The sequence below is a fragment of the Chenopodium album genome, chromosome 25 (genome assembly GCF_948465745.1).
Source record: "Chenopodium album chromosome 25, dcCheAlbu1.1, whole genome shotgun sequence".
NCBI lineage: Eukaryota > Viridiplantae > Streptophyta > Magnoliopsida > Caryophyllales > Amaranthaceae > Chenopodium > Chenopodium album.
In genome coordinates, this window is record NC_137858.1 from 4,186,840 (window position 1) to 4,213,284 (window position 26,445).

Consider the following 26,445-nt stretch of genomic DNA (forward strand, 5'->3'; position numbering starts at 1 on the left):
CGAGGCATCTTTGCCAAAGACCTGTGGATGATATTTTGAACAGCACATCATGTTTAATTGCATATCTAGAAGCTTTATACCTGACTTTCCTTGCTTCTAATGGATCGTTTGGGAGGACGTCGTCCTTCAAGTACTTGATGATTGGGGTTGTCCAATTCGTGGTTACGTCTATCGCCATAACGTCTGGTATTTGGGAGGTGTCGATTGACGGCTTCTGGAGATGGACCAGCGGGATGGTGCTGAAGGGCGACTTCCTGAGTGCGGAACCCAGGTTGGCTAGGGCGTCAGCTTGGGTGTTCTTATCTCTTGGAACTGTTTGATTGTGAACGGGTTGAATTGTTTGGCTTTTCTTTTGGCGGCTTCTAGGTAGGCCATCATCTTTGAATCTTTGGCCGCAAACTCTCCGTTCAATTGGCTGACGATTAGTAACGAGTTGCTGTAGACATTTAGGCCTGTTGCTTTCAAATCTAGTGCGATGGTCATGCCTGTAATCAGTGCTTCGTACTCCGCCTCGTTGTTAGTTGCCTTGAAGTCACAGCTGATGGATTGTACTATCATGTCCCCTTGTGGTGATTTTAGCACGACGCCTAGGCCGACGCCTCTTTGGTTTGACGAACCATCACAGAACATTGTCCAGACTGCCTCTTTCTGAGCGCTGTTGATTTCTTCCAATTCTTGAGCTGCTAAGGGCTCCAATTCCGGGCTGAAATCTGCCACAAAATCTGCAAGTGCTTGGGACTTTATGGCCATCCTTGGCTGGTACTTGATGTCGTACCCGCTTAGAGCGACGCTCCACTTGCCCAACCTGCCTGTCAAATCTGGGCTGCGCAACACAGACTTAAGTGGGAACTAACAGGGCATAAGTGTAGGACTCTTGCCCTGGGGGAAAGGCGGTCAGGTCTGGGTTGGGCAAAGGAAAAATGGGCAAGGGTTGTTCAGTCCCTGTCCTGATGCACCAATGGGTGACCTGGTTCTCGTCTACCCGCAACCACCCAAGCTCCTCAAGGTACCTAGAGGTCATGTAGGTGTCGGGTCCGATGTTAGTCATCCGGTGGGGTCCACTCTCTATAAAACCGGCCTTCTTGATGGCTATCCTAGTGATAAGGCCACCAAGACGGATGGGGGTAGTGTGGTGGTTGCTGGCCGTAGCATGCCTACCTAGGTGGTGGATGATATACCGGGCTATGTTCAATTTCTCATACCCAAACATGTAATGGCCAATTACAGCTAGTTCATTGGTCTGACAGTTATGGGGTTCATTCCTACCTAGGAAACATACACCGGCAAATCTTTGCCACATTTTAGGGACGGGGTGGTGGATAGGCCTAGCACTAGCATGTTGTGCAGAAACATGAGGAATACCAGTCAAAGCTAAATACACATCCTCCATTTTAAACTCAGCATTCCATTGTCTATTTAATTCCGGTTCCAGTTCAAACAATTTACAAAATTCCACAAAAGAGAGAGTGATGTTTTTATTATTAAGCCTAAAAATTAGTTTTGGTCCACTTTTATGACCTTGAATAACAAGAGAAGACAAGAATTCACAGGTTAATTCACGGTATGTCGAATAATGCATATCTACAAATTTACGCATACCAATATCATTCAAAAATCTCTTCACAAAGCCATAAATACCTAAAGCTTCTAAAGTGGGACGGTGTAACCACCGTGAGGGGATTACCTCGCGTCCGTAGAGTACCTCAAGCTTTTCTCGTTGCTCCGGTGTTGCGATCCTGATCGTTGGCCACTGAGCAAGTTGAAGAGCCGGGTCATATTGTTGAGATGACCCGCTTGAACTACCCCCGAGCAAGTTCCTGCCCCTCTTAGCCGCCATTGGAAGTGGTTATCAAAAAATAATTGTTGTGGAAAGTGAAATTTTTTGAATAGGAATGTAGAGGATGAAGGGAGGAGTATAAATATGTAAAAAGTTTTGGATTTGGATGAGGAATGGAGGAGAAATCTTAGAGAGAAGTTAGAGAGTTTAAGGTTTTAGAGAGAGAAAGAATGGAGGAAAGGAAAGAAAATGAAGGAAAGAAGAAGAAGAAAGGAGAAGAAGAAAGAAAAGAAAGACGGTGCAACGGGGAAGATGGTCGCGCCCGGTCGGGCGATCTGATTGAGCCGTTCTTTTTTTCCACTCGCGCCCAGTCGGGCGCCAATACCGCCCGGTCGGGCAACCAATTCTTTTCCAAAATTTCTTCTTGCGCCCGGTCGGGCGTTCCTTCGCCCGGTCGGGCGATTTTTAAACAAATTCTAAGCCAACTCTCGCGCCCGGTCGGGCGAAGCTCCGCCCGGCCGGGCCAAATAAATGTCCGTATACGTCAACTCTCGCGCCCGGTCGGGCGAAGCTCCGCCCGTCCGGGCCCGAGAACACGTTTGGACGTTCAACTTTCTTCAAATTTTGGCTAACTCTTTTCCTTAGATCTGTACCAAAAACTCATAAAACTCATTAAATTCCCTCCTCTCTCCTCTCATAAGAAAAGGAAGAAAAAGAAAAATAAAAACAAGTAAAATACGGGTTGCCTCCCGCAAAGCGCTGGTTTATCTAGGTCCTGCACGACCTTCTTACCATAGTATTCTCAAGGTGAACTGGAACTAGTCAGGTGTAGTAGTTCAACTGCACCAATTGTAGCCCCTTCGTGATATATCTTAAGCCTCTGACCATTTACCTTGAACTCATTACCATGCTCATCAAACAACTCTACAGAACCGAACTTGTTGGCCCTTTTTACAATGAAAGGACCCGACCACCTTGACTTCAACTTTCCTGGGAACAGTTTAAGCCTAGAGTTGAACAACAACACCTTTTCACCCTCTTTGAATTCTCTCGGAAGGATCATCTTGTCGTGCCATCTCTTAGTCTTCTCCTTGTATACTCGCGCACTATCATAGGCCATCAACCTAAACTCATCAAGCTGGTTAAGTTGTAGAAGCCTCTTTTCTCCCGCTAGCTTAGCGTCCAAATTGAGCTCTTTAATAGCCCAATATGCCTTGTACTCTAACTCCACCGGAAGATGACATGCTTTACCATACACAAGTCTATAGGGAGTGGTACCTATAGGGGTCTTAAATGCGGTTCTATATGCCCAAAGGGTGTCATCCAACTTATCGCTCCAATCTTTCCTAGATTTTGCTACCACCTTCTCTAAGATGACCTTAATCTCGCGATTAGACACTTCGACTTGCCCACTAGTTTGGGGATGGTAGGCTAGCCCTGTCCTATGGTAAACACCATACTTCTTTAGGAGGGTATCTAACTTCCGCTCATGAAAGTGGGATCCTCCGTCACTGATTATGGCTCTAGGCACTCCAAATCTAGGAAAAATAGTTTTCTTGAAAAGCCTATGGACCACCTTGGCATCATTGGTAGGAGTGGCAATGGCTTCTACCCACTTGGATACATAATCTACGGCGACTAGTATATAACGGTTCCCTCTAGAAGAAGGGAACGGTCCCATGTAATCAACACCCCAAACATCAAAAATTTCAACTTCCAAAATCCCAGTTTGAGGCATCTCATGCCGCCGCGAGATGTTGCCAGTCCTCTGGCAAGAGTCACAAGCCTGCACAAAAATGTTAGCATCCTTGAACATGGTGGGCCAATAGAATCCTGACTCGTTTATCTTGGCCACTGTTTTAGAGGGACCATGATGTCCTCCATAAGGTGAAGTGTGGCAGCTAGTGAGAATACCATGTACCTCCCATTCGGGGACACACCTGCGAAATAATCCATCTGCACACTCACGAAACAAAAAGGGATCATCCCAAAAATAATGTTTAACATCATACAGGAATTTCTTTTTTTGTTGGTAGGACAAGTCAAGAGGTAGAGTACCACCCACTAAATAATTTGCAAAATCGGCGTACCAGGGGTGTTGCTCTACAACTGCATACAGGTTGTCATCAGGGAATGAATCATCTATAGGGAGAAAATCCTTACCTTCATCATACCTGATTCGTGACAAGTGATCTGCCACTACGTTCTCTGCACCCTTTTTGTCCCTTATTTCAATGTTGAAGTCCTGGAGTAAGAGAACCCACCGGAGTAGCCTAGGCTTTGATTCAGCTTTGGCTATCAAGTACTTTAGAGCTGCATGGTCAGTAAAAACAATAACCTTAGAACCAACTAGATATGATCTAAATTTTTCTAAAGCATAAATGACAGCTAAAAACTCCTTCTCCGTGGTGGCATAGTTGACTTGAGCCTCATCCAAAGTTTTACTAGCATAGTAGATAGCATGTAAAACTTTGTCCTTCCTCTGTCCAAGCACGGCTCCTAGAGCAAAGTCGCTTGCATCACACATGATCTCGAAAGGAAGATTCCAATCGGGAGCACATATGATGGGTGCCGATATCAAAGCCTGCTTAATCCTGTTGAAAGACTCAAGACACTTGTCAGTAAAAACAAAAGGGGCATCCTTAAGCAAAAGCTGAGTCAGTGGTTTAGCAATTTTAGAAAAATCTTTGATAAAACGGCGATAAAACCCCGCATGACCTAAGAAACTCCTAACTCCCTTAACATTAACTGGGGGAGGTAATTGCTCAATCACTGAAATCTTAGCTTTGTCTACCTGTATGCCCTTATCAGAAACAATATGACCCAAGACTACTCCCTCTGTCACCATAAAGTGACACTTCTCCCAATTTAAGACCAGGTTGCATTCTTCACATCTTTTAAGGATTTTAGCTAAATTAATTAAACATGAATCAAATGAAGAACCATAGACACTAAAATCATCCATAAAGACTTCCATGATAGACTCTATGAAATCAGAAAATATGCTCATCATGCAACGTTGAAAAGTCGCAGGTGCATTACATAAACCAAAAGGCATTCTACGATATGCAAAAGTGCCATAAGGGCATGTAAATGTAGTCTTTTCCTGATCGTCAGGGTGGATCGGAATTTGGAAAAATCCCGAATACCCATCCAAATAGCAAAAGAACTTATGGTTAGCTAACCTTTCAAGCATTTGATCAATAAAGGGGAGGGGGAAATGGTCATTTTTAGTGGCGACATTTAATCTACGATAATCAATGCACATACGCCACCCTGTAACAGTTCTAGTGGGAATTAATTCATTTTTTTCATTTTTAACCACGGTAATCCCACCCTTCTTAGGAACCACCTGAACAGGACTTACCCATTTAGAGTCAGAAATAGGATAGATAATACCTGCATCAAGTAATTTCATAACCTTTTTCTTGACTACCTCTTGCATATTGGGATTCAACCTCCTCTGGGGTTGAATGCAGGGTTTGTAGTTGTCCTCTAAATGTATCCTGTGCATACAAAAATCTGGGCTTATACCCTTGAGATCATCAATACTGTACCCTATTGCCCTTTTATGGGTTCTGAGAACCTCTAGAAGTTGGGAAGTTTGTGGGTCATCAAGTGCAGTACTAATGATCACAGGGTGCATTTCCTGCTCATCAAGAAAAACATATTTTAAATGAGAAGGGAGAGATTTTAGTTCAGGTTTCTTTACCTCTACAGGTTTCGATTCCTGAACTAATTTTACTACCTTCTTATTTTCTTTGTCATCAAGTTCTTCTATGGCAAGAGCTTTCTCAATAATGTCCACTTCCTTGCTCCAGACACTCGCATCACCTGCAGACAAATTACCACAAAGTATTTCTTCCAAGGGATCCCTTGCAAGAATCTGTGTCAAGCTATCATCACAAATATCATCCATTATATCGATAACATCGATCAAACAACAATTTTCCTCAAGCATAGGACCTTTTAAAACCTTCCCTAAATTAAAAGTAATATTATCATCACCAACATATAGGGTTAGTTTACCATTTTTAACATCTATAATGGCTCCTGCAGTATGGAGAAAAGGCCTACCTAATATAATGGGTATTTGTGTATCCTCAGCCATGTCTAAAACCACAAAATCAACAGGGATGAAAAATTTACCAACTCTAACAGGGACGTCCTCTAAAATACCTAGGGGATATTTAACAGAACGGTCTGCCATTTGCAAAGTAATATTAGTAATTTTTAATTCACCCATATTCAATTTAGAACAAATAGACGATGGCATTACACTAACAGAAGCACCCAAATCACATAATGCTTTATCTATGAAGACATTACCAATATGACAAGGGATAGAAAAACTACCAGGATCCTTTAATTTAGGGGGAGATTTATTTTGTAACAATGCACTACACTCCTCAGTAAAAGCTACAGTTTCTACCTCATTAAAGGCCCTCTTCCTGGTCAAAATATCTTTCATAAATTTAGCATATGCAGGAACCTGTGTAATAAGTTCAGTAAAAGGAACCGTTACCTGCAAATTTTTAACAACCTCTAGAAACTTACCAAACTGCTTGTCCAACTTAGTCTTTAGTTGGCGATTAGGGAATGGTAATTTGATAACTGGTGGTGCTTCCCTACTCTCCCCCAGGGGTGCATCCTTCCCTGAGGTTGTACCCTGCAATGAATCATCAAAAATATTAGCATCAGGAATTTTACCCTGCAGCCCTGCAGGGGAAATTGGTACAACGGAATCAGGATTAGCAATATTAGTTAATTCAGGTTCATCCTCTTTGGGCATCAGGGGCCCATCGTAGTGTGAACCACTCCTTAGGGTGATTGCATTAGCATGATCCGTAGGTTGAATTCCCTGCGCTGGTAAAGCTCCCTGCTGACGAGATTGAAGGGTAGAGGACAATTGGGCAATTTGGGTGTCCATGACTTTATTATGGGCTATAATAGAGTCAATCTGTTGGTCTCTACTCTCCATATGTTTTTGCATACTGGTCAGCATTGCCCTAATTTCTGATAAAGCAGGGTCAGAAGATGTAGTAGGGGGCTGTGATGGGGGTTTCTGGTTAGCATGAGGATGGTAATATTTCTGCTGTGGAGGCGGTGCTTGTTGTGGTTGTTGTGGAGGTGGAGGATTTTGAACATTGGTGCTACGGTAAGATAGGTAGGGATGGTTCCGGTAGCCAGGATTGTAGGAATTGGAGTATGGGTTATTTTGCTTGTAGGTTTGAAAAGCATTAACTTGCTCCATTGAACTCCTGCAATCTTGTTCATAATGACCTACGCTTCCACAATTTTCACAGAAAGCATCATTAGCATTATTAGAAACAGCAGAAACATTAGCAACAGAATTAGGATTGTTAGTAGTAAGATTATCTAGTTTCTGACAAATAGAAGTAAGCTGGGCTTGCAATAAAGTGACTGAATCAACATGATGTTTGCCCTTGTTAGCAAAACCTCTAGCATTCCCATATTGGGAATTATGGATTGCCATATCTTCAATAACCTGACCTGCATCATCAACATTTAAATTCATAAATCTACCGCTAGCTGCGGAATCTAAAATTGTCCTAGATGCATTTCCTAAACCATTGTAAAAAGCTTGAATCAACTGCCACTTCGCCAAATTGTGGTGGGGACACTCCCTCTGCAGATCCTTGAATCTTTCCCAAGCTTCATATAATGCTTCATCTGTTTCTTGGGCAAAATTCTGGATAGCGCTTCTCAATAAAGCTGTTTTCTCTGCAGGGTAATATTTATTATAAAAATTCAACGCAAGAGTCTCCCAGTTAGTATTACCAAGTGCAGCTCTATTCAAACCATTAAACCATAATTTAGCTTTTCCACATAAAGAAAAGGGAAAAAGAATCTCCCTGATTTGATCCTGCGTTACCCCATTCTGCCTAATAGTATTGCAGTATTGACAGAAATCTGCAATGTGAAGATTAGGATCTTCACCCTTTGCTCCACTGAATTGCTTTCTTTCTATCATCGTTATGAACTGGGGCTTGATCTCGAACTGGACTCCCTCGAGATCGGGCGTAGGAGAAAGATGTGGAAAATCCGTCAGCGATGGTTGCGAATAATCGCTAAGCTTGCGAGGTGGAGGTGGTGGTGGTGTACCCATCTCTAGTTCTGAATCAGTAGAATGTTCCGAATCACTAGAAGTAGGTAATGGATTTCTAGGAATATTATTACTCCCAGAACCTGCTAGGATCTGCCTGTAAAAATTCTCCTGTCTATGAAACGAGCGTTCGATCTCAGGATCGAATGGAATATAACCTGATCTGGAACACCTAGGCATAAACAAAGAACTAAAAAGACAGATATTAGAACTACCTCAAAGAACTAATGTCCTTTGAGGCAAAAGGGAAAAATAATCTAAACTACAAAAACAATTAGAAATAAAAATAAAACCGTTTCCCCGGCAACGGCGCCAAATTTTGACAGGCTAAAGTCGTATCACCTAATCAAAAGTAATTACCTAAGTCCTCTAACTAATGTAGATAGGGAAGTAGGGTCGAATCCACAGGGAAACAAGTCTTTCTATTCCTAATTAATTATTGTAATCTAAATTATTAAATTAACCAAGAGTTGTGTTAATTAGCTATACTACGAAGATTATGAGTAAAAAGAACAATTAATGAAGAAATCAATAATAATATAGCCTAGGGCATAGGTTCACTAATAAACAATATTCCAGGGTAAAACACAATAATCAATCATCAATGCATTAATTAATCAGATCATAAAGGGCTTTCGCTACGTATTACAATCACAGAATTAATTTACCGGTATTAAATCTCATCTCTCGAATCTCGACCTAACCATTTATAAATTAATCTGCCTATTGAAACTAAGCCTAAACATCAATTCTCATCTCTCGAATCTCGAATCAATATTGCTAAACTCATACAATTAAACCTGGCCAAATCTAATTGCATAGCATTAAAACAATCAATAGGAAATCAATTAAGCATTAATAATCAACAATCATAAAATAACCCTTACATATTATTTATTAGATCCCCAAAAACCCTAGAAGGAAAACTACTCAGACATAATTAAAACTAAGCAAAACATAATAATTAAACAAGACATGAAGAAATTGAAAGAAGAAAATACTGAGATTAAATAAGAGAGAAATCGTACCAAGACGGCGGAATTACAATTGAGTTAAGGAACAAGAGAGAATAAAAGTCTAGAGAGAGAAAGTCTAAGTAGAGGGAAGGAGAATAAAAACTAGAGTAAGAGAATTATGAAGAAGTCTCCAATTTTGTCTCCTAAAATTGCATTAATACTAAGCAAGAAAATTTCCGCTAAAACAAAAGCAAAACGGAAAACTAAACTCCCTAAAGCCAACACGCGCCCGGTCGGGCAGTGGCTCGCCCGACCGGGCCCGCCTTTTTCTCTTCAAATGCCTTCTCGCGCCCGGCCGGGCAGTGGCTCGCCCGACCGGGTCCGCCTTTTTTTCCTCAGATGTCTTCTCGCGCCCGGTCGGGCGCGTGCTCCAGGCGCGGGACCCTTCAAGGTGTTGCTCCGCCCCGCCCGGCCGGGCGCGCCTTCGGGCGGTGCTCTGGTGGTCCGGGCGAGGCTTCTTGGGCCTCGAGGCTCTTCCTTGGGCTCTCCAACTTGGCCCAAACGCCTCATATCTCCAAAACTAAGCCCTTAGTCACCGATTTGCTACCTCCAATCGGTCTTGGGCTATCGAACGTGGTCGCGATCTTTCAATACTTGTAGATGCTCCTCGAAAAACCCGGGAAAATGCTCCAAGTACGCAAATTCCTACAAAACTCAAGCAAAACTACCAAAGCACTGGAAAACACAAATTAGTAATAAAAGTGGCTCGTAGGAGCCAAAAACACTACTAATTACGACCAAGGGACGGGGATAAATATATATATAAAATGAACACATCATGCGTTAGTCCTCCGAATCTTTGGCAGTTGTCACACTTTTCTACGTATGCTTCGGCGTCTTTCTTCAGAGTTGGCCAGAAATAGCCTACTCGGAGGACTTTGTTTGCTAAACTGCGACCTCCTGAATGGTTGCCGCACTCTCCGACGTGCTGTTCCTGCAGGACATCCTGCTGTTCGTCGCCGACGAGGCATCTTTGCCAAAGACCTGTGGATGATATTTTGAACAGCACATCATGTTTAATTGCATATCTAGAAGCTTTATACCTGACTTTCCTTGCTTCTAATGGATCGTTTGGGAGGACGTCGTCCTTCAAGTACTTGATGATTGGGGTTGTCCAATTCGTGGTTACGTCTATCGCCATAACGTCTGGTATTTGGGAGGTGTCGATTGACGGCTTCTGGAGATGGACCAGCGGGATGGTGCTGAAGGGCGACTTCCTGAGTGCGGAACCCAGGTTGGCTAGGGCGTCAGCTTGGGTGTTCTTATCTCTTGGAACTTGTTTGATTGTGAACGGGTTGAATTGTTTGGCTTTTCTTTTGGCGGCTTCTAGGTAGGCCATCATCTTTGAATCTTTGGCCGCAAACTCTCCGTTCAATTGGCTGACGATTAGTAACGAGTTGCTGTAGACATTTAGGCCTGTTGCTTTCAAATCTAGTGCGATGGTCATGCCTGTAATCAGTGCTTCGTACTCCGCCTCGTTGTTAGTTGCCTTGAAGTCACAGCTGATGGATTGTACTATCATGTCCCCTTGTGGTGATTTTAGCACGACGCCTCTTTGGTTTGACGAACCATCACAGAACATTGTCCAGACTGCCTCTTTCTGAGCGCTGTTGATTTCTTCCAGTTCTTGAGCTGCTAAGGGCTCCAATTCCGGGCTGAAATCTGCCACAAAATCTGCAAGTGCTTGGGACTTTATGGCCGTCCTTGGCTGGTACTTAATGTCGTACCCGCTTAGAGCGACGCTCCACTTGCCCAACCTGCCTGTCAAATCTGGGCTGCGCAACACAGACTTAAGTGGGAAATTAGTGCGTACCACCACTGGGTGGGTTTCAAAATAATGTCGCAGTTTTTTAACAGCAGTAGTTAAAGCAAGCACTAATTTTTCGAGGGCGGAATACCTGGTCTCTGCGTCTAGCAGAGACTTACTGACGTAGTATACATGCAGTTGTTGGTTGTCGTCCTCTCTTGCCAGTACTGCGCTGACTGACGTCGTGCTGATGGCTAAATACAGTTGCAGGACTTCGTGCTCCTTTGGTTTGGATAGCAGGGGTGGTGATGTCATGTACTTTTTGAGTTCTTGTAGTGCCTCTTCATGTTTCTCTGTCCACGTGAATTCTTTGTTCTTCCTTAGAACGTCGTAGAAAGGGCGACATTTGTCGGACGATTTGCTTATGAATCTGTTGAGTGCTGCGACGCGCCCTGTCAGCTTTTGTACTTCCTTGACGTTCCTAGGGGATTGAATGTTGATAATGGCTTTGAAGTTCGTTGAGAGGTTGACGCCCCCAGCAAAGGTTGGCAATACGATTTCTCCGCTCGTGCTGAGAGTTTTTCCGCTGAAACCTACGAGGACAGTCGATTTTCTGATGACGTCTCTGTCGTCGATCCCCATGTCTTCCAGGGTGCTTTTGAACAGAACATTGGCTGAACTTCCTCCGTCGACCAGTACTCTCTTTAGCAAGCAGTTGCCGATGGTCAGGGATATCACTAGGGAGTCATGATGTTCTTCTCGGTAGTCTCCCAAGTCGCAGTCGTCGAAGGCTAGGACCATTGCTTCTAGTGCTCTGTCTTTGCTCGACTGGGCGTCCATGGGGACGGCTTCCTCTGGATTACCTGTTCTTGCTATTTTCTTTGCTGCGGAATAGGTTAGTCCACATATATCAGATCCACCAGTAATAACATGAACTACCTTAGTGACCGTTGGTCCTTTTGGAGGTTGTTGAGTTTCTTGCTGCTGCTGCGACGTTGTTTTGTTGTTCGATTTGCCCTTTCCCAACAGCTCTTTGAGGTGACCTTTCTTCAAGAGGAAGACGATTTCTTTCCTTAGGGCGTTGCAGTCTTCGGTGCGGTGGCCATGATCGCCATGATAATTGCACCATTTGGATTTGTCCTTTCCCTCGTCCGGCCTGTCGCTTTTCCTTGGCCAACGAGCGACATTTCCTAGAGAATGCAGGGCATTCACCACGCCCCCGATGTCGACGTAGAAGCCATACTCAGCAATGTCGGGGTGTGCGTCGGCATCTTGCTTCTGAGACCTGTCACCAGAACTTTGATCAACGTTAGTCTTAACATTATTCACTGAGTTTACCTGACCTAGCCTGTCATAGGGTCTACGACGCCAGTTTTTCTTGTCGTCGGGTCTCCTCGAGACTATGTCGCTGCTGGGGAGTGGCGAAGGTCGGAAACCCTTTCTGATGGCGAGGTCGTCCTCCAGTCGCATCTGTGCTAGGGCGCGAGTCCGGACTTCTTCAAAGGTTGTGCATGGATACTTGGTCAGCTCTTTGTATAGCTCTGAGTCGTCCGTCAGTCCTCTCTTGAAAGCTTCTATGGCGGTACGGACGTCGTAGCCTTTGATGCCGATCATCTCCTTATTGAACCTGCTAAAATAAGATTGGATAGACTCGCCGCTCGTTTGCACGACGCGGTAGAGGTCGCTGGTCTGCTTTTCAACCTTGCAACTGTTGTTGAATTTACTATAGAACCTGTTCCACAAAGTTTGAAAGTTAGCAATGGAACCACGCTTAATATCACACATCCATTCAAGGGCAGGTCCTGTAAGGGTAGCTCCGAAAGATTTGCACTGGACTGGCTCGAGCAGGTTGCGGGGGATGGAGTACTGCCACATCCGCTGCTTGTAATGGTTGACATGCTCCAACGGACAGGTGCTTCCATCATAGAGCGACGTTGGAGGAGGGATGTTGAGCCTTCGGGGGATGTCGGCCATCGCGATCTCTTCCACGAACGGCGATGCGGCGAAGCCATCTGTGTCTTCAGTGATTGTAGGCACGGGCGCTCCTGGCAGCCTTTTCAGCAGTCGAAGCAGCTTGGCGTTCTGGGCCTCTATCTTGCTCAACCTCTGGGACGTCGAATTTGGTCTGTCTTCCGCTTCTCGACCGCTGAGATCATCCTCTTCTTCACCTTCATCTTCATTTTCTTCATCGGAGTCCAAGTCCATCATAGTGGAGATGTTATCGGTGTTGTGGCGGTGACGGGGCTTGTTGCTGCGGACAGAATCCAGTTCCTTTCTGAGCGTCTCTGTGGTCCTTTGACTTTCTTCGGCGATCCTGGCGTTCTCTGCCTTCTGCTGTTCGAGCTCCTCTCGTGCCTTGCGGACCTGCTCCATGAGTTGCTCAATCGTCATGTTCTCTTCGGATGACACCATGTTAGCGGGATGTTTCGATAGGGGAATCGGTTGTTTCTGGAGATTTTCGAAGTTTATCTAGTCGTCGGCCCCACGGTGGGCGCCAAATTGTTTATGCCAAATTTCTCCAAAGGGCGTCCTAAGGCTGGGACGTACGACGGCTAGAGTGATTAGCTAAATAATCGTGAATTGAAACAATAAAAGATAAGGTGTTTTGATGACGCAGAAAACCCAAATGCGGGAAAAACTGCGGGTGGGTGCAAGACCACCGATTCACTATGAAAAATAGATGATTACAATGTTGTGAGAACTTTTGAATGTAAGTACTAAGCAGTATGAGTGAGATGATCCTCAATGATACAAATATCGTCCTATTTATACTATAATCATGCTAGGGTAGCTAGGCTGGAGATATCCGTTGAAGATGCTTCAAACGTCCTCCGCAAAAATAGGAGACCGTTGCTTGACCTAGTCTCGAGACTATCTTCTTGTTGCCTTTGAATTATCTGGGGAAAAATCCCACAAAAATAGGAGGAACAAACTGCTGAAGTGAATATATTCCAGGACTTAGTCAAACCGATTTTCCAGGGAGATATACTGCCCTTCGCTGCTTCACTGTCTCTATGGTCATGCGTCTTGTCGTGCGTCGAGACGAGTCTAAAAATTAACCATAACAATTATAATATTATAATTATAGATAAATTGATATTGAAAAATATAAAAACACATAATAATAGTTATAATGGACATTTTAATAATATAGAAAGTTTAGTTTAGATTTTATTATGTAAAGAAAATGACATTATTTCGATACAATAATTGTTAGTTATGGTAAGAATTTTTTAAGCAAATACTTTTGGCGGGAAAATTTTTAGTATGATGTTGCCAAGTGTCTTTTTAGATTCGCCTTTAGTAATATGTAATTGATTAGTAAAAATTGTAACAAAATTATATTATGAACTAGACATTATGACGAATCTAATGATATATACTTCCTCTGTTCTTTTTTACTTGACCTGTTTCTTTTATCACGCTTGCCAATGCAAAACTTTAACGAACAATAACTTTAATTCTCCATAAGTAAAATTATAAAAATTTACATAGACGAATTCAAAAAGATCTTACATGAATATGTTTTTCCTTATATATTATTCACAAAAGACGGTCAAAGGAGGGGTGATGAATAGTGTAAAAGTCAAAGCGGGTCATGTAAAAAAGAACGGAGGAAGTATGTAATAACATTTATTCATTTTTTAGAAGTGAAAAAATTAAGTCAGCCATAATATGTGAATAGTGCAATTGTCAAAGTGATACATATAAAAAAACGAAGGGAGTATTTCAGTATTTCCTCTTTCCTTTTCCACGTTTAGACTTTTTTCTACCATTTTGTGCATGATGAAAATTTATATTACAGCAGCCACCCCCCCCCCCCCCCCCACACACACACACACACAAAAAAAAATCAAAAATCAATCCATAACTTTGACTGATACACAAGTCAATAAATAACTTTGGCCATTAATATTTGTGATTATATATTATTAGGAAGTATAAAAAGTTAATATTGTATAATCAAGATGTACATATAACCAATATACAAAAAATATATTTAAGTATAGTCAAAGTAAACACATGAATAGTACAAAAAGTTAAATTGTTGCGATTATTGTGAAACGAAAAGAGTTTGATATTATATTATTTTAAGTTTTTTTTTTAAATATACTTCGTATATAACATACATAGAGAGAGCAAGGGATATCTTACTTGGTTAAGTTTTTTTTTTTTCCCATTTAAGAGGATTCTAAATTTCTAATAGTGATGGCCATCAGGCCTTTATGGACATCTTACCTGGCCCATTTAGCATTTTATGGACATCTAGCTTTTTATGAACCAGAACAACAACGTTATGGACCATGAACAACAATGTCGTTTATGTAATCCAATTCAGCTGCACGTGAATATTTAATTAAATAAAAGGCATCTACTTTAAATTTCTCAATATTTACCATATAAGTACTACTGTACTAGTCCATAAATGCCCAACGGTTAGCTGCTAGAAATTACCTCCAAAGGTCACAAAAAATGTAAGACCATGAACTAAGAAATTTTGTGGGGAAAAAAATAAAATAATTCGTACTCCGTATGTATTATCTAAAGCTCCAAAACAATCCCTCATAAATTACAGAAGCTAACTAGTATAGTACCCATGCTATTGCACAGTTTTAATAGTTCATATATTTAATCTCACAAGATTGAAACCAAAGTTAGCTTAATGCATAATAGTTAGAGGTGATCAAAATTTCGGTCTGGACCGAGCCTTAACATAGTATCTAATGCCCAATTATGTAAAAAAATAGCGGGCTTTTTTGGGCTGGGTTCGGATTTTAACTTAAAAAACATTTTTAGGCTTGCCCAAACTCGTTTTAGTTTTGGGCTGGATTGGGCCGGGCTAGCGGGCCGCGACAATGATGATCACCTCTAACAATATTGATTTTTTTTTTTTTACTTTATTTAATTATTCATTTACATAATGTGTATCATAATATTGTATATCATAATTTTAATTAAATGTTTAAATTTACATTTACAGATATAAGGGTTTATGGCCTTAACATATTTTACCTTTTAAATAAGAATGACTCATGCAAGTCAGGCCCATTCATATATCTCATCATTACCTTGGGATGGCAATGGGTTTAGGGCCCGACCTAAACCCGGTTTGACCCGAGTCACTTGACCCATATTTTAGGGTATGGGTCTTAATTGGATTTGGGTAAAATCTAAACCTAAGTGCAATGGTCCAGGTTTAAAAAGTTTAGACCCAAAACCCGACTCAGATTCGACCTATAGACTTGTAAATATTTTTTTTATAAATAATTACATAAATTATAAAGTTACCTACTATAAGAACTAGATGAAAGAAAAACCTAAAAAACCTAAGTCCAAACTATAGCTGCCATTTCTCCAAGGGCTCCAAGTCTACGGCTCGTAGCTCATACTCTCATCAAGTCGATTGTCGTATGTTTAGTGGTATATTATTATTATTATTATTATTATTATTATTATTATTATTATTATTATTATTATTATTAATAAGTTTATTTGATATGCACTATGCAGCCAAATTGTTTAACATATTTGTATGTATAGTCACACAAGTGATATGATAGTTATAATATATAAAAAAAAAAATTTAAGTGATTAAAAAAATCAATTTTAGACTCATTTTAAACCCATTTTAGGCTTGAGACTCGCTAAACCCATCATATCTTTGTTTAGGGCTAATTTTATTTAGACCCATAAGATCCTGATAAACGGGCTTGGGCCACACCCGTCACAAGTATCCACTTTAATTTACAAGTCCAAGGAGGTTCCACCTCAAAACCATATGGCTATAAGAGGAGTAGCCCCTTAGCCTTATAAAGTGTTTAAGGCTCTCTACTTCAACCAATGTGGGACACTTATATGTGGTGATTACTTGGAAGGTTTATTCTTCAACAGATCCAAAGTCGCATCTAGGTTAACCTCCAAAAATAATCTAGGTTTGGGTTTTGTCAGAGCCGGCCTAGATTTGACACATTGTCATTTCTAATATTATCTGACTCCTATGTATACTTTTGGTTCAATCAACAGAATAAAACTCTATTTTCGTCCCATAATGTGGTTACAAAATTTTGAATCAGGTACTTAAGCTTGAAGAGTAGAATCAAAGGATAAATTTGTAGACTTAGAGGCTACGTACTATAATATGAGCGATTATAAATTATAATGCTTCTATTTTTCATTTATTTTTACATTATAATAAAACTTTAATTTTAAAGTTAGTGGATCTTTTGTTTATTATTTACTTACTACTTCATTTTTTAAAGTTGCAACAATTTGACAATTACACTATTCATGTGTTTCACTTTGACTAGTTTTGACGATTTATACATAAGTAAAAATATAGTCATGTGTGATCTTGTTAAATTTGTCTCGATTTGGACAATTTTAGTATCTAAAATTTATGATTTTTACATATTGATAATCAAAGATATCAACAATTGAAAACGTGCATCGATAAGCGTGAAAAGAGAAGTATTGCAACTGTCAAAAAATAGAGGAAGTATATATTAAGACTCATGTAATCTACCTCGTTTAGATGGAAATTTTTACATTAACATATGTATTATTTTCATGAATATTATTACTATTAAATTCAAATCTAAAATAGGCAAAATAAAATATTAGACGAATCAAATAATGAATACTCTGTAAAATTTTACTAAAATCAAAAGTCGGCAAAATTCACATAATGATACTTGTTTACATATTTAACATATATATTATTTGCTATTAAGATCGCTAGTCGGAATCTGTATAAGTTTTGTATAGCTCAAATGTCTTATTTTGTTAACTAATTTAAACTATATGTTATTCGTATCATTTTATTTGATAAAAATATTTTTAGTGTTTATGATACCATATTTAGTTATATAAGAAAGCCTATATATTTTATATATATATATATATATATATATATATATATATATATATATATATATATATATATATATATATATATATATATATATATAATAATAATAATAATAATAATAATAATAATAATATATAATAATAATAATAATAATAATAATAATATATATATATATATATCAATTATTAATTTAATTAACAAAGACACCAAGGTTAGTACCATGCAATACTCTCTTAATTACAACCTTTAGTCAGTTCTACAATTATTTCAAAAATAAATAAATTAGAGAGAATCATAATATTTATAATATGCATAAAATAACTTGATTTTTTTTTAACCAAAGTTATACCTTAGAACAAAGACATCCAAGTTACTAATACAATACTCTCCCGTTACCACTTTAATTAGTTGACAAACTTTGATCGACACATGATTTGGGCAATAATAATGATTTTTTTTTAAAAGCAATAATAATGAATTACCTTAAATAATAAAAGGTATAAAAGATATAAAATGAAAAATTGAAATATATATGTTAACTAAATATAGAAAAAATATCTTGTTGGCCGGTATAATAGAAGATTGTTTGAGAAGATTTGACAAAAAAAAATGGAGGGAAAATACAGCACTAGGAAATGACACGTGTCATTCTGATTGGTGTCTGTTTTAGTATAATTTTATTTTATTTTATTGATAGATAGTTAGATGATAGATAGCTAGATAGATTTTGGCAAATCTAATATTGATATTGACACACCCAAAAAATTTTGCATGCCCCGCGTTTACAATAACTTTATTGTACATCGAACATTTTACGCGTGTGAACGGTAATATTTTTACAAAATTGACCCTTTTTTCACAAAAGTGACCCTTTTTCTTCACAAAAGTGACCTATATTTTCACAAAAATGACCCTTTTTTTAATAAGAGTGACTCATATTTTCACAAAAGTAACCCTTTTTTTTTTTACAAAAGTGACTTTTTTTTCCACAAAAGTAACCCTTTTTATTTTCACAAAACTTTATACACGATAGATCCCCATCAGTTATTTGAAGCTATATTACTAGGCTTCTTCATTCCACAATTTACAAGTAAAAATGTACTAAAAAAACGACGAAAGAAACACAATTAAAAATTGAAATCAAAGTTCAACAATAGCAAAATCACATAAATTATATTGATATACCGTAAAGCAATTCAAAAAACATATTGCATCTGGTGGATTTGTACTAATCTTGAGCCCAAAACAAGAGAAATTGGGAGCAAAGGAGAGTAATTGAGAGCAGAAGAGAGAGAAAGTTGGGTGAGAACTGAGAAATAAAGAGGAAAAAGAATCGAGAGTGAAATTGAAAAACAAAGGAGATAGAATTGAAAGAGGGATAATGAAGAGCAAGAGGAGAGAGAAAAAACAAAATTAAAAGAAAATAAAGGGAGGTAAGAAGGTAACGAATTTCCTACTACATCATATCATCACAACGAAACTATGGGTATTGATTTGAAGGCAGGAGGAAAAAACAGGAGGAGAGAGAAAAAAATAAGAGAGGAAAAGGTGTATATTGGCCATAACCATTGGCCATTCAATAACTTATTGTAAACCGGCCTTTTTTAAACTTTTGTGTTGACACACCTCTATGTGATATTGAGGACGTAAGGTACATAGAAAATTGTGGTGTAATAATGGGTGTGCCAAAATTATTTTTCTAAATTGTAGTCTTATTAACTTGTACAAGTATTATCTTGGTTACATATACGTAGTAATATGACATCGACAAATCTAGCCCTCTTTCAATTCTTGGTTCGCCGGCAGGCTGTCATTCTCCAGTCTTGCCAATGTTGGTGTTGCATTGACAGCATGATCATCAACAGGTTCATAACACCAACTACAAAACATATACAGCAAGACATTGAAGAAGCATATTGCAGCAATAAGCCAATAAAAATAGTCATATCGACCTTTGTTGATGTTGCTTGAAACCCAACTTTCCTTGCCTCCTCTTGCTGTAAATTCATTCACCAAGTTCAATATTACACTCGATAATAGCCCTGCAACACCCATCCCAACTCCGAAGAGGCATGTTGCTATGCTTGACATGCTCTTGGGCATTTCAGTGTAATAAAACTCGTTTTGCCCTATCGCGTTAAAGGCCTCAGCTAAGCCACTAAAGCAATTTTGGGGCACTAGCCAAAAGGCAGACATAAGGATTGCATCCCCATTATTATTAATGGCTCGATTTCTTCGTATGTTTTCCACAACTCCGGCTACAAACATTGACATGAATGCACAAAAGAGTCCGATCCCCATCCTCAACTTTACACTAAGGTTAATAGGTTTGCCATTGATCCTTGATGCCAGGGGAATGAGTACGCGATCATAGATAGGAATCCATAGCACTATGACCATGATTTGAAATGTAATAAAAGAAGCCGCTGGAACTTCAAACTTTGAGCCTAGGTGCCTATCCATGGATAAAGCTTGCACCACACCAAATGAACTCTGGTTCGCGTGTATGGACATTAAGACCCCAGTCGACCATATTGGGAGGACTCTTATAAGAGCCTTTAGCTCTTCAACTTCCTCTACCGTGCATGATTTTTTCGCTATCCCATCAGACCCAATGTCGCGGTGGACATCTTGAATGATACAAGCCTTATTCAAGCACCTATCAACAGATACAAGTATTAGATAGAACGAAGCATGTTTAGTTGTTAGTTTATTCCATGTATAGCACACATTAAAAGTCATTGGCCTAACTACTAGTACTAGTTATGCACCTAGGTTAACATATAGAAATCGAAACAATATTAAACAGAAATCAAACACATGGAAACATACCTTAATCTATCGCTTGGGCAAGTTTTTGTCGAATTTTCCCTTACATAATAGTAATTCACATCTGATCCTGGAGGTGGCAGAGTGATTTTTCTGTTTCGAAAAGCAACAATTGCAACTCTAACAAGGCTAATAAAGAGATTACTCTTAACCTTATTAATCACATAAAGAGGAGTAGCAAGCAAGAGGCAGATGGTCGATAAGAGCATAAGAATAATTGGTATGCCGAAGCCAGTTTTCCAACCCAAGTGATCTTGAATGTACACTATTACTGTCATAGCAATTACTACAGAAAAGCAACCACAAGCATAGTACCAGCTGAAAAAGAGTTCCAAAATCTTTTTATTCTTAGGATTATCTCTTCGGTCTACTTGATCAGCGCCGAAAGCTAGTGAGCAAGGCCTTACACCACCGGCACCAATCGACATGATGAGAAAGGCGAACACTAGGATGGCATATTGCCCTGATGTTGGGGATTTGCAGTCATGGGCTAAGGGATCGCATGGCGGAGGCTTTGCATTTGGGATCATTGTTGTTAGCCAGAGTAGAGTCATCCCCTGCATTATTAAGGAAATTTCTTACAATTCCAATTAACACATCACATATGCTTAGATACACTATATACAATAAGGGGTATGAAATTTAACCTTCTTGTCATGTTGGTTTTGATACTATTTTAAATGATCACCAATTGAACTAAAAAATTATACTGATAATTCAAGGCCCATGATTATATGGCCCATGATTGCTTTTGATTTATTGACATACTTTATATTTACCAAAAATGTTGATTCATGTGCCACAACTTAGGCCTAATTTTACATATTTATGTTTTGCATTGCAGCAGCTTGTTTCCCCAATGACATTTACAAAGTACTTCAGAATCAAATATATAGCTACAATCCACATTCATTTTCGAGAAAACCCCAATTTGTCATCTTAATAGACAAAATCGCTTAATTAATGGTATTTCTGTAAATAAATTTCAATCAGCACAACCAACATTTATTAATTTATTTACGAAAATGTCACTATTTAAATGTTTTTTTTTTTTTATTATTATTATTTATAACGATGATAAACTTGTATTATTCCTTCTCTGTTTCTCCCTTTGCATGGTATTATACAATCAGATTATAAAGGTGCTATTAAGCTATAAACCTATGTGATGCTATCTAGGTTCGTATTGATCTGAGTTCACATGTTGTATCTTAAGTACCCCGTAGTCAAATTTGATGGGGCAATCAATTTTGTATCAATTATGTTAGATGTAACCTTAAAATGGTAGGGGGAATACGTTTGAAAATTAAATAAAATTTTCTTTTTTGAATAAAAATGAGCATATATTTTGCCAAAATTATGCGAATAAACTGCTCATATATAGCATAATTGTTGTCAGATAAACTTGCTTTTTTACATACAAAGAAAGCAACTAACTTTGACTTTAGGCCTATTTTGTAACCATTAATTGTTGGCTAGTTTAATTTACTTGACTTGTTTAAACACCTTTTGTTTTCTTAAAGAAAGCAAAATGCCTGTTTTAGGTTGTTAACCAAGTGGTTAGCATTAATTTAGTTACAGTAATTACTTCATTCGTTTGTATAATTACTCGTATAGTTATAAACCTTTTTCTGTAATTATTACTCGTATAGTTATGTAAATTAAGTCAGTATTACTGAATTAGATATATGAGCATTATTGGTGAATATATTATTAAGGGTAATGTTATATATAAGCTTTAAATATACTTCTTAAAATGGAATTAAGTTGGGTATTTATAACAAAATTTCGCCAATATCAGTGTAGTTAATGTTATTTTATCATAAATATTTCCTTTTTTAGCTTCTTATACCTAGCCCTTGGGGCTATGTTTATCATTTGGGGCTATGTTTATACTTGGGGCTATGTTTATCAAAAGCAATCATGGGCCATATAGGCAATAAAATATACCAAATCAATAATATACCAAATCACTTTATACTTGGGGCTATAAACATATGAGGTGAAGATCATATGCCGATTCGGTATGTGCCAGAATAAAGTGATTTAATTGTTATTGGCAACATTATAGGCAATAAAATATTACAAAGTATATTATTGAATTAATAAGTTTGACATATTTAGATTCTCAAATATTACGGGCAGCGGGTAGATAATTTGCCTTGAAAATGGTTTTTTTGCCTTGGCAATATCAACACCCTTTCCTATTATTAATATACCCTTCGTCCCTTATCTACATGTCTATTTCCCTATTTTCATAAGAATTTAAGAACATAGAGATTCCTTAAATTTATAATTGGGATATGCATGTTGGGGTTAGAGAGAGATATAGAAAAAGAAAAGTAGTTGGTAATTATTGAAGAGATAGATAGAAAAATTGTTGGAAAACGATGTCAAGAGTACAAAAAAAATAAAAGAAAAAAAATGACAGCTCATCAAAAAGAAAGAATATTGTCAAAAAGTATATACGTATATTCTTTAAATAGAAATAGGCATGTAATTTAAAAAAAAAAAGAAAAAAAAAAGAAAAAGTAGGCATGTTTGAAATTGCTAAAAGACCATCTGACTAAGGGTCTGTTCTGATTTACTAAATTGAACTAAATCAAACTTATTGGAGCTAAACTGAACTGAATAGAGATGAAATGAATTGTTTATGAGAGAAGGAAATCAAGAGCTAAATTGAATTAAACTGAAATTAAGTTGAAGAGAACAAACCCTAATAATGTACTCACCAAGTTAAATCAATTTAAATCTCATAATCCCTCCAAAAAAAAAAAAAAAAAATTAAATTTCATAAATAAGCTTAGATTCCCTCTAAATTTTAATAGTCAAAATATTCTAATTGAATTGAGACTAACATTATGAAAAGGAGAGAGTATTGGTTAAAAAAATGTCTTTATACGAAGTACGAAGTATATAATACTGTTCAAAAAAAACCAAATACCAAGAATTAAGCTTATTAAGAGTGGAAGGGAGAGGATGAAATCAATAATGGACTATTATGTTACTTGATAAGATGACAAAAGAAAAAAAAAACACTAAATGTATTTAGCATATTAAAATAATGTTAATAAACAGAGAGAGACTAATCAGTAATATAGATAAGCAAATGCTAATGAACGGCCCAAGGGCGTTGAATGAGCTAGCTAAAAATAGAAATATTGAATTAAAGTTTAACATAAATTACACCGATCGATGCGTGATTTTGTCTTGTTTTCCCAAATTACTAGCGCTTTAGGTAATATTTAAATGTTTATCCAACGTCCTAGGGGCGTTCGTTAGAGCATCAACACTCGTGGTATAATTTTATACCACGGTGTAAATATTCATCCAAAAGTTGCAAATTTTTACTACCTTGGTGGCATAAAACATACCATCAAATGGTATATACCATCCCATGGTAAACTTTTGCTTCGTTCTACGTGAAACATGAACCAACCAGGTCATGCCATGTGGCCTGGTTGTAATACATCTTTTATTTATTTATTTTCAATTGCATTTTAAGAAAAAATTATTAAGTAAAAAATTATAAAAAAATTACCATTGTTTATAATTTTTCAAGACACAGACATAGACACCCATATTGGTATAGTTTTATATATTTTTGAAATTCACTTTTTTCTACCTAAATTGCTTATTTTTATTTAATTAACTTTATAAATAGTAATTAGTTATTTTCAACATAAAACAAAAATATTATTATAATTTAATTAAGTGTATAATTCATACATATAGGAGAGAGAAAGTGTGTTGGTAAACTTTTTTTTATACCATGGGTGGGGTGATTTTTGGAGAAAGTATATTGTATTGTGGACTTTGTGGTATAGATGATGTGGAGGAGTGAGAAAGTGGTAGAGAAAGATCGAGGGAGTGGTATAAATTTTTTCACCATGAGTGATGATGGTCTTAGCAAGATCATATAGATAAGCTGAGAAACAATCATAAATAGCAGGATGAGACTGCATAGTACATACCATATTACTATATTAGGCTTAAATAATACGAAGTACAATACAAAAGCTGAGAAACAATCATAAATAGCAAGATGAGACTGCATCGTACATACCATATTACTATATTAGGCTTAAATAATACAATACAAAGTGCTTTTGTTAGTTTTGTACATTATATGACTCAAAAATTGCATTTAAATAAAAAAAAAAAAAAAAAAAAAAGTTAATGTGATATGAGTCATGACACCTCTCAAGTGGGTCGTCTAAACCAAACAACCTAACCCTCCCTACTCCCTGGCTCAAAAAATAAGACAACCACTAGTCCACTACACTTAAATCATTGTTATTTGCAAACAACTTCATCTTCAATTTTATTACTACCAGAGTACCAGGGCAGCTAACGCCAATTGTCCAAATATTATTCATTGAAAAAAATTTGTACATTTTTATGAGGGTATTTATGTAAATACACATTTTAAAGAGTATAATTGGCATCACACTATTTATAAGAGTAATCTTATACTTTTTATAAGATAGGGATTTCTTCCATTTTTTAAGAATTGTTCAATTGAGTGATTTCTCTTTTTCCCTTTGTCAATCAATAAGAGTCTTATTAAGTGAATACCATTAAATAATTTTATGTTCTTAAATGTCTAAGATCTTTTAGGCCATGTATGGTAAATGGTTTTTTAGTTAGCTTTTGATTTTTGTCTTTTTTATGTGATCAAACAGCTAAAAAGAGTGTTTGGTAATTGACTTTTCAGTTAGCGAAAAAGCTAGTTTTAATTTTAAGCCAAAATGAAAATACTGTTATGACTCTATGAGTAGCTTTTTTTGTTGGCTTTTGACTTGTTGGCCCACGAATTATCTAATAAAACAGCCAACAACTAACAACTAAATTTACCAAACACTTTTTTAAACAGCCAATTACAATTCAAAAGCCATAATAACAATCAAACATTTCAAGTGATCAATCAAGCAAGTGAACTAGCCAACCGACAACATCCATTTACCAAACAAAGCCTTAGCAATAGTTTAAAATGAAAATAGAACAATTATTTGACTTATGGAATATAGATATGTAGCGGATATATCCATGAATATCAATATCTAAAATCAAATTTTTGTAAGGAATTCGATGTTAAAGATTAATAGAATTACCAAGAGACTTTCTTTCATAAAAAAAAAAAAAAAGAATTACCAAGAGACTGAAGACGGAACCAAGAGCAATGGTAAGGAATCGACCCAGAAAAGAATCAGCCACAAAAGCACCAATAAGAGGGAAAAAATTGGTAGCAGCTGACCAAAAGTAAATCAAATTTTGGCCTTTTGCTAAACTCATCTTGTAATCCTTCATCAAATATACGATCATGTTTGGTAATAATCCATAACTTGCTACCTTTTCAAATGACTCGTTTGCTGTGTCATAATTCCAATATTTTAAGTGTATTAGTTATCAAAATTAAATTAATAGTCACGATGAAAGTGTAATCCGTGATGAGTTAAGTATAATCAGTCATTAAAAAAAAAAAAAAACGCATGCAACAAATATTACCTATGATAAATGGCATGGTAATGAAGCTACCCTTTTTCCATTTGGAAAGTGGTGGTTGTTCTTGGTGATCATCATAATGCCCTTTGAGGTTTCTTTCTTCATCACCTGCCTCCATTTTTGAGAGAAAGAGAAGGAATAAATTAAACTGAGTTGAATATGATTGTTTGGGAAGGGAATCGAGCCACCTATATAATAATAGCCAAAAATAATAAAAAAAACAAAAATCATAAAACACGTGCTAAGACACGTTAGACCATAAAAAGTCAGAGCAAAAATATAAAAATAGAAAGATTATAAATTGCTTACTTAATTACCTCTGTCTTAGAGGTGATTATTGGACGGGCCGGATCAGATTCGGCTCGAGCTGAGGTCAAAAAAATTTGTCTATTTTTCGGGTTGAGCCAAGCTTCGGGCCAGAAAAATATGTGCTCACATGTCAGATCCGCCCAAACTAGTGGGGCTGTGAGGGCTTTTCGAGCCAATTTCAGATTGGGTCAAAAAAATCAACTAAAACTGCATAAAAATTATTTACCAAATCCACCCAAACCTTTTTAAAAAATTATGCCCAAAATC

General features: G+C 37.6%; 1 protein-coding gene across 1 annotated transcript; it reads right to left on the reverse strand.

The window, feature by feature from the left end:
* Positions 1-19,204: 19,204 nt before the first annotated feature.
* LOC145614246 (protein NRT1/ PTR FAMILY 1.2-like) lies at positions 19,205-26,141 on the reverse strand. Its single transcript, XM_081669267.1, has 4 exons — positions 25,873-26,141; positions 25,519-25,736; positions 20,368-20,921; positions 19,205-20,194 (listed from the first exon to the last, which is right to left on the reverse strand). Exons 1-4 carry the CDS (start codon positions 25,985-25,987, stop codon positions 19,309-19,311), a joined length of 1,773 nt encoding a protein of 590 aa, XP_081525393.1. The 5' UTR covers positions 25,988-26,141; the 3' UTR covers positions 19,205-19,308.
* Between the last annotated feature and the right edge of the window lie 304 nt (positions 26,142-26,445).